Source organism: Equus przewalskii, chromosome 14 (genome assembly GCF_037783145.1).
Source record: "Equus przewalskii isolate Varuska chromosome 14, EquPr2, whole genome shotgun sequence".
Lineage (NCBI taxonomy): Eukaryota > Metazoa > Chordata > Mammalia > Perissodactyla > Equidae > Equus > Equus przewalskii.
The window spans coordinates 65487947-65505274 of NC_091844.1; the positions used below are offsets into that span (position 1 = coordinate 65487947).

At 42.8% G+C, this 17328-nt stretch overlaps 1 protein-coding gene across 1 annotated transcript in view; it reads left to right on the top strand.

Annotated features, from left to right (window-relative positions):
• The window catches only part of CAPN13 (calpain 13), an 83656-nt gene that overhangs the window by 15863 nt on the left and 50465 nt on the right, over window positions 1–17328 (top strand). The window contains exons 2-4 of the mRNA XM_008514755.2: window positions 1112–1344; window positions 8923–9001; window positions 10557–10672. Of these exons, the coding sequence (XP_008512977.2) occupies window positions 1147–1344; window positions 8923–9001; window positions 10557–10672 (393 nt within the window). The 5' untranslated portion in view covers window positions 1112–1146. The remainder of the gene's footprint in view (window positions 1–1111; window positions 1345–8922; window positions 9002–10556; window positions 10673–17328) is intronic.

Sequence of the window (17328 nt, forward strand, 5' to 3'; positions counted from 1 at the left end):
ATTCATTTGAATAATGTTTACATGCTTGGGACCGTTAGGTGCTGCCTGTCATTTTCCCTCTTGTTCACTAAAATGCTCCACCATTCTCTGAGGTCCTTGTTGATATGCCCCCAATTCCGCTTTGATCTGTGCTCCTTAAACTCATTTATAGAAACCCTAGCCCGCGATGTGACTGTGTCTGGAAAAAGGGCCTTTAAAGAAGTAATTAAGGTTAAATGAGGTCATAAGGGTGGGACTCTAATCCAATAGGACTGTGGCCTTCTAAGAAAGAGATCTCTATCTTTCTTTCTCTCTCTGCCATGTGAGGACACAGTGAGAAGATGGCCATCTGTAAGCCAGGAAAAGAGTCCTCACCAGAACCCGACCATGCTGGCCTCCAACTTACTCCACAGTCCTTTACACAGATCTGATCACGACCCACCTTTTCAATGGCCCTGCAGGGCTTGCAAGGTGTAAAACACTTCACAGTCTAGCTTTCCAGCCGAACTTCCTGGCCATTTCTGCAATACTCCCTGTGCCCAGCCCCCACCAGTTCTCCACCTGGCAAATTCTTCTTCCTTCAAGGCCCAGTTCAAATGTCACCTCCTGTAGGAGAATCATCCCAGACTCTCCTCAGCAGTTCTCATAGCTCCTCTTCTTTATATCCAATGGACTTTGTACGTACACGTTTTTAATTAGATAGTTTCTGTTGAATGATAGCTGGTCGTTAGAATAGCTAATCTATCTTTCACACTTGATAACGAGCTCCTAGGGGGTAAAGATCATGTCGTACTTGTCTTTGGATTGCCGGCATTCAGAAAAGTGCCTGGCACAAGGTCAGTCCTCAATAAATGTTCATTAATGTACAAATACCCCCACGGCCTCTCGTGCACATAAGAGCATACTAAGGAGCTGTTCAGTGCAAGGATGGAAAACTGAGCTGGGAGGAGGGATGCTTGAATTCTAGTCTGGCTTGCCCACCCATTGGCTGTGTCACCAGGGGTGGCACTGATCTGCATCTCAATCCCCTCATTTGCAAAGGGGGGACATCTAAACGCCCTTCCAGGGCTCACATCCAATGATGCAAAGGACTTGATAGCTTGTCTCTAAAAATCTCTATTTTTCTTCCCAGAAAGAAAAGACCTTAGACGTTTTCCAGGGAGAGTCATGGCACACAGCCAGGAGCCTCTAGCCAGGACCCCCGTTGTCAAGTTCAAGGGCCAGGACTTTAACTCCTTGCGGGATCATTGCCTCAGCAGAGGCCTGCTGTTTGAGGATGAGACCTTCCCTGCCAAGACTTCTTCCATAGGTCTGCAGCTGCTCCAGGGACGAAACCTCTTCAGCCTGAAGTGGAAGCGGCCAAAGGTGAGTGAGCCCCCTAGGAGCACACCCCGCTCCTGGGCCCTCTGAGCTGCCTGCCGTGGTGCCTCCCACTGAAAGAAGGATGGGCCTGAGACCTGGTTTTCAGAGATAGCCCAAACCAAACTGGAAGGAGAATGAAATTCATCTGGTCCCTCACAGCTACCATCTTGTATCCTCAATGGGATTGAAAGACCCTGTACCAGGAAACAGGACCCCTGGGTTCTAACCCAGTTCTAACAGTACATCACTAGATTACATGACTCAGTATTCTCATCTGAAAAACGGGAAACCTTGGGCATGAAGATTGTAGCAGATGGTCTCTAGGGTCTCCTCCATCTCCATAATTGAACCCTTCTATCAGTCTTTGTCACTCTTTATTCTCCTCAGGTATCAGTCTTTATCTTCTTTTCTCTTTCCCTGTTAGAATTTACTCAAACAGAAGATATCATTTCAGTCACTTATACAATAGGATGAATTTAAATAATTGCTTCATTTCTCTCATGTTTGGATTTTCAATCTTGTAAAGGCTTGATTCCTAGAGAAGAATTTCAGACATCAGCTGTAAAATTAAGGCAATATCACAGGGCAACATTCACACCCCCCTGACACCCCCACCCCAGGAGATCGCCACTCACTCCACCTGCAGCAAGGTGAGCCCTGTTGGTTTCTCCAGAACTACCTCAGTGTCAGAACATGAAGCTCCAAGGGAGATTTCTCAGCACACTCAGCATCCTATAATCTCGTCAGGGCTTCTGTTGACGCAAAGGACCCCGATAAGCACCGCTTTGAGGGCCCTGATGCCCAAATCTCCTGTTCCTGCTTCCAAAAGCAGCCAGCAGAACCCAGAACAGGAAAAAATTATATAATGTCTAGTAAGTTCATGATGACAGTATTGTCAAGTGTCGCTGAGCACAGACTAAATGCCAAGCATCTACTGAGCACTTTCAATAAAGCCAGGTCAGGTTACGCAGAAAAGGTATTTTCTGATGACATAGGACAATACATAGAACTCTGGAGGGGCCAACTCTTGCCCTGGCTTGTGACAGATTTGTAGCCTTGGGGAAAGGGAGGGTTATTGGAGATCAGATGGGGCTTGGGGTGCTATTTGAAGAAAGATGAGCATGCCTCAGCCTTCTAGGGTCCATCTCACCAGCCAGAGACAAGTCCCCAACGATGACCCTCTTCTTCTGGCCTCCACCTCCTAAGGGCGGCTGAACAAGAGAACTCTATTTAAAGTTTGGAAAAGAGTTATATTTTTTTTGCCTTTGTTATTTTGAGAAGCTGAGATCCTTTTAGAAAGTGTTTTTTTTTCTCCCCACAAGGTGGTAAGCAATAGATGTGAGACCGTATTTATAGTGTTGAAGAATTTATAACATTTCTACTTAGAAAGAGTTGAGAGTTTCTTATCTTAATTCCAGCAACATCTCAACTTGTGATGTCTTTTGGGGTCAAGGAGAAACTAAGGCAAACAGAAGTGAACTGACTTACATAGAATCATGCCAGGAACCTGAAGTGGAAACAGCCAGAGGCCAAATAAGTTTTACTCTCATTCCTCTTCTCATCCAGAAGCTTCTCATCCCACACTCTACCAGGGGTCACTTTTCATTCCAGCACTTCTTTTAAAATGAATATGTAGATATGTCATGTTTCTTTGTGTCCCTTATCACTATTGGTAGCACTTACATTTGCTTCTCTCTCTTCTCTCTCTCTCTCTCCCTCTCCCCCACCCCTTCTTTTCCCTACCCCATTCTTCTTCTCCTCCTTTCTTCTAACAGTTCACCTAGTCCATTTGCTGCTGAAACTTTGTTTTCAGTAGAAGCTCCTTCTACTATTTCATTCAGCTTTTCTTGGTTTAAAGAATTTCCACCCGACCCCACACACCCCAGACTCCGCCCATCAGCAGGCAATCAGGCTCTGCAACAGCCTGTGACTGTGCAGTGGAGCAAATGGCCCTAATGCGACCCAACTCCTCATCAGCCTCAATGCTTCCTACACCCCCAGTCTCAGCAAGAGACAAGGCTGAGAATTACACTGATACATGGAGTATCTATGTGACATTTCCCTGAACTAAATTTGGTACTTAGAGTGACTTTCCTTTAGAATTTTTATTTCATGGTTAATAATAATAAATTGTATCTATCAAGTGTATACACGTGCTAGGTATTAATCTAAGCACTTTACATGCAGCATTTCATTTACTTACCATAACGCTCCTGTGAGGTAGATAATAGGATTATCCTCATTCAATAGATCAGCACTGTCCAATAGAACTTTCTGTGATGATGGAAAGGTTCTTCCTGCACTGTTCAGTACAGCAGCCACTAGTCACATGTGGCTACTGAGCACTTGGAATGTGGCAAGTGTGACTGAGGGATTGAAATTTTAATTTTATTTAACTTAAATTTAAGTAGCCAGCATGGCTTGTGGCTACCATATTGGAGAGCACAGAATTGTAGATGTATGTCTTCATAGCACAGTCACCAATGTGTCACATTGAAGGACTGAAATTTCATCTTTGTCCCCATTCTTTAGTGAGAAACATTTCACTGCTCAACTGAAGAATGGCCTGTGGGCCTAAAATATGTTGTCTGATGGGTGTTTAATGCTCGGCCCCCAGCCCCACTGTGGATTCTGGCCTGTGGCCATCCCAGAATGAAGCATTGCCTATTCAGACAACAACTTTATCTTCCAAGTAGCCAGAACAGAGTTTCTGGAAGGATGATTCACTAGACATGATTTGCCTTGGGACCAAAAGGAGTTCTTCCGAAAAGGGAAGGCTTAACTAAGTGGAGATATGAGTGTAGGTGGTGAAGGCAAGAGATGAGAAGATAACAGAGAGTAAACATGCCACAACCAATTGCCATTGAGCTAAAGAACTTTGATGCCAATAAAGCAAACTTCTCTAGCAAAAATAGAAAAAGGAAGTGACACTGCCTCCTCGCCCAGCCTGAACTCTGGCCACCCTCTGAAAGCGCCTGTGTCTGAATACTAAGATGCTAAAGCTGGTGCTCCTCATCCAAGAACAGCACGCCATCTGGGGAAGTGCATGAGCAGCCTTTGAAAAGAATGCAGGAATCGCTGCTGAAAATATACAAAGTGATGTCACATTGGAAGAGACACCTCCAGATACAATTACAAGAGAGTCCCGGGTTTGCTACCACTTCAGAAAGAGTAGTTTCTAAGATTCCAGGAGCTTTTGCATTACATGAGCTTCTGGCATACCTAATATGACAGAGATTGCTCCAAACTCCATTGAGGAAGGGCTCCACAATCCCAAACTAATTTACTAAGATTACTTAGTTTGACTATGGCTGATGGCTTCTGTGTTAGTCAGGGTTCTCTAGAGAAACAGAGCCAGTAGGATATATATCTATATCCTAAGGATATGTTTATGATAAGGAATTGGCTCACATGATTATGGAGGCTGAGAAGTCCTCAGTCTCAGGTGTGCAAGCTGGAGACCCAGGAAAGCTAGTGGTTTAGTTCAGTCAAAGTGGGAAGGCCTGAGAACCACGCGTGGAGTGCTGGTGGTATAATTCCCAGTGCAAAGGCAGGAGACTGATGTCCCAGCTCAGCAGTCAGGCAGAGAAGGGGGAATTCTCCCTTTCTCTATTATTTTTTCTATCTGGGCCCTCAATGGATTGATAATGCTGATCCACATTGGGGAGGGCACTCCACTTTACTGAGCCTACCAATTCAAATGCTGATCTCATCTGGAGACACTCTTACGAACACACCTAGAAAGAATGTTCAGCCAAATACCTGGACTCCCCATGATCTGGTCAAGTTGACACATAAAATTAACCATCACAACGTCCTTCTGTACAAATGGATGATTCAGAGCCCTCCAAGGGCCAGTCCGTCTCACAGAATCAGAAAACATTGAGGTCGAGAAGACCCTGCCTGCTGGTATGGTCCATGGAGAAGAGCTAAGCACCACGGAGCCTGACTGTCTGATTCATAGTCTGCTTCCTGTGGGACCTGGAACAAATCACTCAACTGCTCTGAACCTGTACCCCTGCCCTTGCTGGGCCTCAGCATCATCTGAGGAGCTCTGAAAATCCTGAGCTCTATGCCTGGCTGACATACTAAAACCAAGTTGTGGGAGGTAGGACCCAGCAGTCTCCATGTCTGGGGAGCTCCCGGGTGGTTCTGAGTCACACTCAGGGCGGTGACTGCTCGCTGCCAGTCTTATCACACTTACTTCATTGCTCCTGGTGTGCCTGGCCCACCTGGTGTCAGGACCTGCCCAGATCTAGAGTGTTTCCATCTTCCCAGCCATCTTTACCTATTTCTTCTCTGTGCCTTGTCTCAGGAAGTCAGCCTAGCCGACTAAAATGCTTCTGGCTATAATCTCTGTCTCTTCCTACCTTTGCTTTTTTTAGATCATCCAACACCCCTCTAAAGCCCAGGGTGGGGAGATAACAGGCAGCGTAGAGAACAGAGACATAGATGCTGGTTTTGTGCCCAATTTTGAAGCAAACAATAGCAGTGTTTGCCCACAAAATTATTGTTATTGATTTTTTATTTGAAATGATTGCCATTTAATTTGCGTAACAATCAAATATCTTTTTGTTCCTGAATTAGCTAAAATTTTTGTTTTTTAATTTTATTTTAGTAAACCAGAGAAAGTTGTATATTTGTCAAATGCTTTCATAGCATTTATTGGAAGGATATAAATTGTTTCTCCTTTAGAACATGTAAATGTTATTTTATGTTATTAAACGTCCTGACGTGAAACCGTTCTGGCATCCTGCTTGTTGATGGCAAACCTTACTTGATAGCGGGTTAGTCTAATAATTTATTATTGATTCATTTGCTGAGTGGATATAAAAATATTTAGGTGTATTTCCATAAGTGAAATCAGTGTGTAGTGTGTGTAAGTGTATTTGTGTGTTTTTTCTCTCAGGTTGGGCATCCACGCTATGCTAGGTTCTCAAAATAAATGGTAGCAGGATTCTTCTTTTTTTTTTTTCTTTTTTTTAAACTCCAAAACTGTAAGTTACACCAGAATTGTCTATGCCCTGAAAGTTTGAGGAAACACAGGGGGAAAATCATGTGTACTTAGAAGCCTTTACAGAAATATTAGAGAGATATTCTTTGATCACTTTAAAATAGTGTTCCAAGGTTATTGATCTTTTGGGGTTATTTACTAATTTGAATCATTTTGGGCCATGTTAATTTTTATCAGAAAATCATCAGTGTTTTTTTAAGTGATTAGTATGGAATTTTACATCATGTTTTTATATTGCTAAAACCTCATTTCTATTTCTAATTTTATTTGGGTTTCTCTACCGTACTTGCCAAAGCTTGGGTCTATCTATAACTTCTCCCCTAAATAGAATTTTATTGATTTTGCTGTTTTTTCTATTTTATGATTCACTAATTGTTCTCTCTATTGCTCCCTTCCACGTATGTTTGCAAGGCTCTTTTTGTCTTTTTCTTTCTAACGTCTGTGAGTTGATTGCCCAATTCATGTTTTTATTCTATCTTGTTTAAATAATGAATGCATTGAGGCTCTGGGTTTGTCTATGATATGGCCTTTTTAATTTTGCAATTACTATAGAAGAAAGGAATCAATATTTATTGAACATGTACCCTGCCCAATGCTGCACTAAGTATTTCATATCCTTCCTCATTTGTAAAATGGAGAGACTCCTGCTTTGCGAGGCTGTTGGGAGACGCCCGTGGAGAAGCGCCTGGCCCTCAGCGAGGGCTTGGTAAGGGCAGCCAGCGCTTCCAAGGCTTTTACATCTGATTCTCCCAACTGCCCTCCAATTTGTATTAATGCTCCCATTTTACACAGGAGGAAACCGAGGCTCAGCAAAGGACAGGAAGTTGCTCCAGGTCACCCAGGGGGAAATGTGGGGCAGGACTCCACAGCATGTCTGTCTGAACCACCCTGGAGCACACCCACCCCTCCTCTGTGGATCACTGGAGCGAAGCCAGGAGAAAACAGCAAGGAAGAGCTGAGGCTGTGGGCAGGTCAGAAAGCTGAGCGCAGTCGTCTTCCTTCCAGTCCAAAGGCCAGGCAGACTCCAGCCTCTTTAATTCCTGCTAGAGGAGGATGGTAGGCATCCGTCCACTGACAGTAGGCCTCCTTTGAGACGTTTACTTCCTTTTGCCATTGGAAGGAAAGGGACAGTTAGAGCCATTGAAATGCCCCACGTTGTTTTGAAATGGAGAGAGTTGCTCCCTCCAGGGCCCTGCTCTCCACAGCGTGCCCCTCAGAGGGTGCTGCCCTGCTTGCTTGTGTCGAGAGACCTCCAAGTTCTGTCCAGCCATGGGTATGGCAGAGAGTCAGGTTGGGGCCGCCCCAGGGTCCCCCTCACCCCGGGAGGACCTGGGCCTGAGGGCACTTCTCCTGGCCATCTGAGAGGGCCAACTGTTTGCAGAGCAGGCGGTAGGAGGAGGCTCAGGGGGTGAGGAATATAGCACACATGCAAGCTGGGCCCTCAGTGTGATGGGGACCCTCACATGAATGCACGTGAGCTGGGCCCACACCTTTGTTTGCTTCTTAGTGGCTCCATCAGGAAACTGGCTGTCTACGAAGGGCCGGCAGGTCGCACAAGGCACAGGGCTCTGTATATTCACGGCTGCTGAGCAAATGAATGCATTCTCACTTTGCAGCCCTGCTCTCTGGGAACTTAATTATCAATGTGAAAAGAAACAAAATAGGAACAATGACCAAATTATGCAAACACATACAACGGAAAGCCAGGAAAAGCTGCACGGAGAGGATGCTGGGGATAATCCTGTGGGCTCTGAGGAGGGGGCAAACCTAGAGGACTGGTGCGGCTGGGGCAGGAGCCAGGCCCTTGGCCCAATGTTCCCCTAAAGAGCCTGGGGAGCCCCCCCAGGAACTCTCACAATCCCCAGGTCTGCTGAGAGTTTCCACCATTCTCCCCAGACATTGCCGCCCTGCCGTATCCTCTAGCGAGCCCCTCTCTGTGGCTAGCAGGCATTACGCGTTTTAGAGGCTGGGGAAGGACTAGGTACAGAGTTACAGCATCTGAGACAAGGGGCCTGGGGTCTTCCAGAGTCAGTGTGTAAGTTAGCCAGGGTGTGGGCAAAGATCTGAGTCATACGCATCCTGTATCCTGTACAGCATGTGGCTGGACTTGAACCCAGAGCCCGGAATGTCTACGCTGACTTCTGAGAGATGACAATTCACAGAGAAAGCTCTATTATGTTTATAAAAGCTTCCTCCTAATAAATCTATCCTATTCATTTTTTTTTTTTTTTTGGTTGTTCATAACCTCTTGAAACACTGCTCATTGGGACCAGGAGGGCTGACTCTGTGATGTAAGGATCCTGAGCCTTTATTTATATTCTCTCTGCATGCAGTTTGCTTATGCCTTTATTGCCTCTCTTGTCAGTTACATATACACCCAAGTGACATCTGCCTTCCTGATAGCAATAAAACCTGAGGAATGAGGAGAACTTTCCTAACTCAGATTTTAAGCACCTGTTTAAGAATTAACCTTTACCCCTCAAAGATAAAGTTAGTGATGTCTTGGGTACCACAGTGGGACATAGAGGAATGAAAGATGCTCATAGCTTTTCTCCATCTTTCTTAAGGATTTATCAAAGGGGATATCAGAGCCTCACTTCATCCTGGAAGGTGCAAGCAGATTTGACATCCAACAAGGACAGGCAGGTAAGAATTCACCCCTCCTGGCCCTGGATCAGGGCAGCCTCCAAGCAGGGAATGTGGAAGGTGGTGTCCACCCAGACCCACAGAGTTCTGTCCCAGCTGAGGAGGCAAGGCCAGCACCCTCAGTGCTGCTGTGGACGGACTGCCCACGCCCTGTCCCACAGCCTGCAAGTCGGCTCAGAAATGGATGTGCAGAGCCATTTGGCATAAGGAATTATTGAAGAAAGGGAGAAAATGGACACAGGGTTTAGTCTGAGCTCTGAGCAGAGAGAAGCATCAGCTGCTGGAAGATGGGAAGGAAAGAGAGACCGAGAAAAGGGAAGCAAACATTTATTGAGCTTCTGCAATGGCTGTGCCAGATACTTTGCGTGTGCTGTTATTTCACGTATGTCTTGAAACATCCCCATTCTGTGAAAATGAAGGGAAATGAAGGGTCCAAGAGATGAAATAATTTCCTTAACTTCACATAAGCAGTAAGTGACAGAGTTGGGTTTGAATCCAGGGCTGTTAGACTCCTTCCCACCTGCCAGCCAGCCACGGGACAGAGTTGTTGCTAAGAGCTGAGCAGTGTGGGCAGGGAAGTGGACACCTGCCTTGAAGGAGGCCCCTGGGCAGTATCAGGTATGGCCAAGTGAAACCCCTGAACAAGAGATGGGTGGCACTGGCTGGGAGGGGAAAGTGGACAGGCAGTTGAGAGACACAGCCAAGTAAGACAGCAACTCTTCTGAGAACAGAAAAGCCCCCACCAGCCAATAATCCTCCTATTAGGGTTCCAGCTAACTGGAGGAAGAAACTCTCTGTGAGTGTCTTTGTGGCTTCTGCACCCAGCACAGCGTCTGACACGAGGTGGCATTCAAATAATTGATAGTGTTGAAGGTGAAGCAGGGAAGACTCAAGAGAAGGGGGTGAGAATGCTCAAAAGGGCTCACAACGATGTCCAAGGAGAAACCTAAGGCCACATGTCCCTCAAAGGGGAAGAGGAGAGAACCCCTGTGTGGGCTGGAGAGGCCCTGACTTGGGTAGGGGCTGAGCAAATATTAGCAAAGAGAAACATAGTCAGTTTTCCCCAGTTATAGAGAGTGCCAGTGCCCCTGATGCTGGCAGCAAAATTCACTGTAACTTTAGCTCTGGGACCCCCCCGCCCCCGGCAAAATGAGAATCAGAAGGCAAGTTGGCTCACCAGCTCTGCCCAGGCCCAGCTGGGGCTCTCTGACCTCCCTCACCACCATCACCTCTCTCGTTACCACCCTCATCACCCCATCTTCACCACCAGCCCCACCCTCACCCCTATCGTCACCACTACCCCTCATCAACCCCCCACTTTCATCACCACCCCCACCATCCACACCACCCCCGTCACTATCACCCTCACCATGACCACCAGCTCCTTCTCTGTCTTGCCTGGAACTGATCTCAGTGAATCCTGTGCCCAAACAGAAAAATAAGGTGTTATTCAGAAGAAGGTGTGCAGACTTTGGTGAGAAAGACCTGTGAAAAGCATGGAATGGGGCTTCCAAGTGTGTCCAATAGACCTCTCATGGCTTATGTCCCCTCACAGGAGATTGCTGGTTCCTGGCAGCACTGGGCTCCTTGACACAGAACCCACAGCATCTACAGAGGATCCTGATGGACCAAAGCTTTTCACACCCGTATGCAGGAATTTTCCGTTTTCGGGTACGTGTACCACTAGGCCGCTCCTTACCTGGGGTTCTCTGTGAGCACAGGGACGCAAGTGTCTTGAATATTCTTGTGCCCTGGCAGCCTGAGATGGAAGAGTCAGTTATCTGCTAGTTACTTCGCATACCTCCAAAAACGGATTTGAGCTCACGATCCGACAACGTATAGGAAAGATGAGAGTTAAAATGTTTTTGTGTAAATAAAAAGAAGTGGCAGAAACAATTGGCAAAAAAAAAGTCATTGATCAAGAACCCTACACATCACTGAGCTTTTGTCGATGTCTGTTGCTGTGCCATATCTTGCTATTTTGATTACAGTAACTTTAGAGTAAGTTGCAACAGCTGGTAGGATAAGTTCTCCTTCATTATTCATTATTCTTTCCTCAAAAATATCTCGGTAATTCTCGCACATTTATTCTTCAATGGGAATTTTAAAATCATTGTGTCAATTAAAAAGAAAAGCCACTGTGATGAGGAGCGGAGCAGCATTAAATTTATGTATTAATTTGGAAAAAATACATTTTTATTATTTAAATTATTGCTTTTCAGAAACAGTATATCTTTCCACTTATTCAGAACTAATTTTATTCAGAACAATAAAATGCTGCAGTTATGCTTTCAGATTGGTGTTATGCCCTCAAATATTTTACAGTTTTGTAGCTGGTGTGAGTGAGATTTTTCCCTCATTTCTAAGTAGGTGTGGTTAACCTGCCTCCTTAGCACAGTAGGTCGAAAGTCAGTCTCCAAATCTCAGTAGATGTTGCTGAAAAGAGGAAAACTACTCCTTACTATATATTAAATTGTATCTAGCCACCTGACCAAATTCCTTTACTAGTTCTAATTTTTTTCATTAGGAGAGTTTGGATTTTTTTTAGTTATCTAATATTATCTACAAATAAAGATAGTTTTATCTCTTCTTTGTTTTCTGGTGAGCAAGATTGGCCCTGAGCTAACATCTGTTGTCAGTCTTCCTCTTTTCACTTGAAGAAGATTTGCCTTGAGCTAACAACTGCGCGAATCTTCCTCTGTTTTTTGTATATGGGATGCTGCCACAGCATGGCTTGATCAGTGGTGTGTAGGTCTGTGCCCAGGATCCAAACCCACAAACCCTGGTCCACCAAAGCGGGCTGCAGAGCCGTCGCCTATGGATTTTTTAACTGGGTTGTTAGTTTCTTTGTTGTTGAGACATATGTGTTCTTTGTATATTTTGGATATTAACCCCTTATCTGATACATGGTTTGCAAATATCTTCTCCCACTTGTTAGGTTGTCTTTTCGTTTTGTTGATGGTTTCCTTTGTTGTTCAGGAGCTTTTTAGTTTGAATGTAGTCCCATTTGTTTATTTTTTCTATTGGTTCCCTTGCCTGGTCAGACATAGTACTTGAAAATACGCTGCTAAGACCAATGTCAAAGAGCAGACTGCCTGTTTTCTTCTAGAGGTTTCATGGTTTCAGGTCTTATGCTCAAGTCTTTAACCCATTTTGAGTTAATTTTTGTGTATGGTGTCAGATAATGGTCTACTTTCATTCTTGTGCAGGTGGCTGTCTAGTTTTCCCAGCACCATTTATTGAAGAGACTCTCCTTTCTCCATTGTATGGTCTTGGCATGAAAATTAGCTGTCCATGAATGTGTGGGTTTACTTCTGAGCTCTTGATTCTGTTCCATTGATCTGTGTGTCTGTTTTTGTGCCAGTACCATGCTGTTTGGTTACTATAGCTTTGTAGTATATTTTGAAATCAGAGGTGTGATACCTCCAGCTTTGTTCTTTTTTCTCAGAATTCCTTTGGCTATTTGGAGTCTTTAGTTATTCCACTTAAATTTTAGGGTTCTTTGTTCTATTTCTGTGAAAAATGTTGTTGGAATGTTCTAAAGGATTGCACTGAATCTGGAGGTTGCTTTAGGAAGTATGGACATTTTGACTATGTTAATTCTTCCAATCCAAGAGCAGAGTATCTTTCCATTGCTTTGTGTCTTCAATTTCTTTCAACAATGTTTTATAGTTTTCAGTGTACAGATCTTTCACCACTTTGGTTAAGTTTATTCCTAGATATTTTATTCTTTTTTGTAGCAATTGTAAATGGGATTGTATTCTCAGTTTCTCTTTCTGCTGCTTGGTTCTTAGTGTACAGAAACACAAATGACTTGTGTATGTTGATTTTGTATCCTGCAACTTGACCATATTCATTTATTATTTCTAAAAGTTTTTTATTTTTTTATTATTTTTTATTGTTTATTACTTCTAAAAGTTTTTTGGTGGATTCTTTAGGGTTTTCTATCTATGAAATCATGTCATCTGCAAATAGTGACAGTTTCACTTCTTCCTTTCCAAATTGGATCCCTTTTATTTCTTTTCCTTGCCTGATTGCTCTGGCTAGGACTTCCAATACTATGTTAAATGAGTGGTGACAGTGGGTATCCTTGTCTGGTTCTTGTTCTTAGAGGGATAGCTTTCAGTTTTTCTCCACTGAGAATGATATTAGCTGTGGGTTTGCCATATATGGCCTTTGTTATGTTGAGGTACTTTCCTTATATACCCATTTTATTCAGAGTTTTTATATTAAATGGATGCTGTATCTTGTCAAATGCTTTCTCTGCATCTATTGAGATGATCATGTGATTTTTATTCTTCATTTTGTTAATGTGTTGTATCATGTTGATTGATTTGTGGATGTTAAACCATTCCTACATCCCTGGAATAAATCCTGCTTCATCATGTTGTATGATCTTTTTAATATATTGCTGTATTCAATTTGCTGGTATTTTGTTGAGGATTTTTGGATCCACGTTCATCAGTGATATGGGCCTTCAATTTTCTTTTTTTGTGTTGTCTTTGTCTGGTTTTCATATCAGGGTAATGTTGGCTTCATAGAATGAGTTCAGAAGCTTCTCCTCCTCTTCAATTTTTTGTAATAGTTTGAGGAGGATAGGTATTAAATCTTCTTTGAATGTTTGGTAGAATTCACCAAGGAAACAGTCTGGTCCTGGACTTTTATTTTTGGGGAGGTCTTTGATTACTGTTTCAATCTCCTTACTGGTGATTGATCTATTCAAATTCTTTATTTTTTCTTGATTCAGTTTTAGAAGGTTGTATGATTCTAAGTATTTATTCATTTCCTCTAGATTATCCAATATGTTGGCATATAGCTTTTTGTAGTATTCTCTTATAATCTTTTGTATTTCTGAGGTGTCCATTGTAATTTCTCCTCTTTCATTTCTGGTTTTATTTATTTGACCCTCTCTCTTTTTTTCATGGTCAGTCCAGCTAAGGGTTTGCCAATTTTGTTTATCTTTTCAAAGAACTAGCTCTTGGTTTCATTGATTTTTTTTCTATTGTTCTTTTAGTTTCTATTTCATTTATTTCTGCTCTGATTTTTATTATTTCCTTCCTTCTACTAATTTTGGGCTTTTTTTGTTCTTCTTTTTCCATTTCCTTTAGGTGCACTGTTAGATTTTTTATTTGAGATTTTTCTTGCTTGTCAAGGTAGGCCTGTATTGCTATAAACTTCCCTCTTAGAACCACTTTTGCTGTATCCCATAAATTTCAGCATGTTGTATTTTCATTTTCATTTGTCTCCAGGTATATTTTTATTTCTCCTTTCATTTCTTTATTGCCCCAATCGTTGTTCAGTAGCATTTTGTTTAATCTACAAGTATTTGTGGCTTTTCTGATTTTCTTCTATAGTTGATTTCTAGTTTGATACCATTGTGGTCAGAAAAGATGCTTGGTATTATTTCAGTCTTATTAAATTTATTGAGACTTGTTTTGTGCCCTAATATGTGTCAATCCTGGAGAATGTTCCATGTGAATTTGAAAAAAATGTATATTCTGCAGTTTTTGGATGGAATGTTCTGTGTATTTCTACTAAGTCCATCTGGTCTATTGCATCATTTAAGGCCAATGTTTCCTTATTGATCTTCTGTTTGGATGAGCTATCCATATGTGTAAGTGGAGTGTTAAAGTCCCCTACTATTATTGTGTTACTGTCTATTTCTCCTTTTATGTCTGTTAATAATGCTTTCTTTATTTAGGTGCTCCTATGTGGGGTGCATAGATATTTACAAGTGTTATATCATCTTGTCAAATTGTTCCCTTTATCATTATGTGAGCTTGTCTTTGTCTCTTGTTACAAACTTTGTTTTAAAGTCTATTTTGTCTGAGATAAGTATTGCTACCCCAGCTTTCTTTTCTTTGCCATTTGCATGGAGTATCTTTTTCCATCCCTTCACTTTCAGTTTGTGAGTGTCTTTAGGTCTGAAGTGTCTCTTCTATGCAGCGTATATATGGGTCTTGTTTTTTTAATCCAATCAGCTGCCCTATGCCTTTTGATTGGAGCATTTAGTCCATTGACATTTAAAGTAGCTATTGATAAGTATGTACTTATTGCCATTTTGTTATTTTTTTCTGGGTGTTTTAGTAGTTCTTCTCTGTTCCTTTCTTCTTCTCTTGCTCCCTGCCCTTGTGGTTTAATGGCTTTCTTTAGTATTATGTGTAAGTTCCTTTCTCTTAATTTTTTCTGTATTATTATAGGTTTCTGGTTTGTGAGTACCATGAGGTTCATATATAATAAGCTACATATATAGCAATCTATATTAAGTTGATGGTCTCTTTAGTTTGACCTCTCTCTAAAAGCTCTACTGCTTTGCTCCCTTCCTCCCATATTTTATATTTTTGATATCATATCTAAACTCTTTGTGTGTGTGTGTGTGTGTGTATCCATTACCCTCTTATCACAGAAATAAGTAATTTTTAGTACTTTTGTCTTTGACCTTCATATTATCTTCAGAGGTGGTTGATCTGCTACCTTTAATGTATTTTTGCCTTACCAGTGATTTTTATTACTTTTTTTGGTAGTTTTCTTATTACTATTTGTGGTCTTCTCTTTCCAACTTAAATAAATCCCTTTAGCATTTCTTGTAAGACTGGTTCTTGTTAATAAACTCCTTTAATTTTTGCTTGTTTGGGAAACTCTGTATCTCTCCTTCCATTCTGAAGGATAACCTAGCTGGGTAGAGTATTCTTGGCTATAGACTTTTTCTTTTCAGCACTTTAAATATATCATGCCACTCCCTTCTAGCCTTAAGGTTTCTACTGAGAAGTCAGCTGATAGCCTTATGGAATTTCCTTTGTATGTAACTTGTTCCCTTTCTCTTGCAGCTTTTAATATTCTCTCTTTATCTTTAATTCTTGACATTTTAATTATAACGTGTCTTGGTGTGGGTCTCTTTGGGTTTATCTTGTTTGGTGCTCTCTGTGCTTCCCGTACATAGATGTCTCTTTCTTTTCTTAGGTTAGGGAAGTTTTCAGCTATTATTTCTTCAAATAGGATTCTCTGCCCCTTTGTCTCTCTCTTCTCCTTCTGGAACAGCTATAAAACAAATGTTAGTGTGCTTGAGGTTGTCCCAGAGGTCCCTTAGACTGTCCTCATTCTTTCTAATTCTTTTTTCTTTTATCTGTTCAGCTTGGGTGATTTCCTCTAGTCTTTCGTCCAGCTCAGTGATCCATTCTTCTATATCATCTACTCTGCTATTGAGTCCCTCTAGTGAATCTTTCATTTCCAGTATGAATTCTTCATTTCTGATTGGTTCTTTTTTTATATTTTCCAGTTCTTTGTTGATGTTCTCACTGAGTTCATCCATTCTTCTCCCAAAATCAGTGAGGATCTATATGGCTTTTTGTTTGAACTCTTTGTCAGGTAGATTATTTCTGTTTCATGTAGTTCGTTTTCTGGGGTTTTGTCCTGTTCCCTTCTTGGAATGTATTCCTTTGTCTCCTCATTTTGCCTTTTTCTCTGTGCTCATGTCTGTGTATTAGGTGGGTATCTATGTCTCCTGATCTTGGAGAGGTGGCCTTATTTACGTGATGCCTTATGAGGCCCAGCAGTGTATTTCCCTCTTGTCACCAGTTCCAAACACTCCACAAGTGTTGCCTGTGTGGGCTACATGTGTCCTACTGTTGTGGCAGGGTTTCTCTTACTGCAGTGGCACATGAAGACTAGACTGTCTCCCTGGCTGGCTGGTTGTAATGCTCAGCTGTGTGTGGTTGCTATGGGCCTTTCAGTCACTTTATCAGGTATGGAGAGCCCCAGAACAGTTGGCTAGAGGGTCTAATATCACATTCCTATTGCAGTTTTTCTGTTAAGTGAGTAGGCCCCCAGCATGGCTGGTTGTTAGGTTCACTGGCTTATAATTGCTGTAGGCCTCTGGCCTGCAAGGGTCTTGTCCGCTCTCTCAGGATTGCAGCTGAGTGGGACTGGCCCCAGGCACAGGAGCACCCAATTGTTTCAGGCTTTGGAAAGTGAGGCCAATCCCCTATGTGGCTGTTTGAGAAGCACAAATCTTCTGAAGCTGACAAGCCCCACTGCCCACAGGGCCACACACACTGTCAACACAGTCCTGCAACATGCATGCACTCCAACCCCTTGAGAGGACCCAGTCACCCCTCTGGAGAGGCCCCACACACTCCACCAACTCCTCATGCATGCCCTGCCCCTCAGAGGCAGACCCACAAGGCCAAATGCAGAGGCTACAGGCACCCAGCCTATACATGCCCACAAGTTGCCCAAGGGCTTGCTGTTGGGTGGAGCCAGTCCCTAGGGCAGACTGCCTGCCCTAGCTGAGCTGGATTAAATTGGTGCTATAATGGGTGGGACAGACC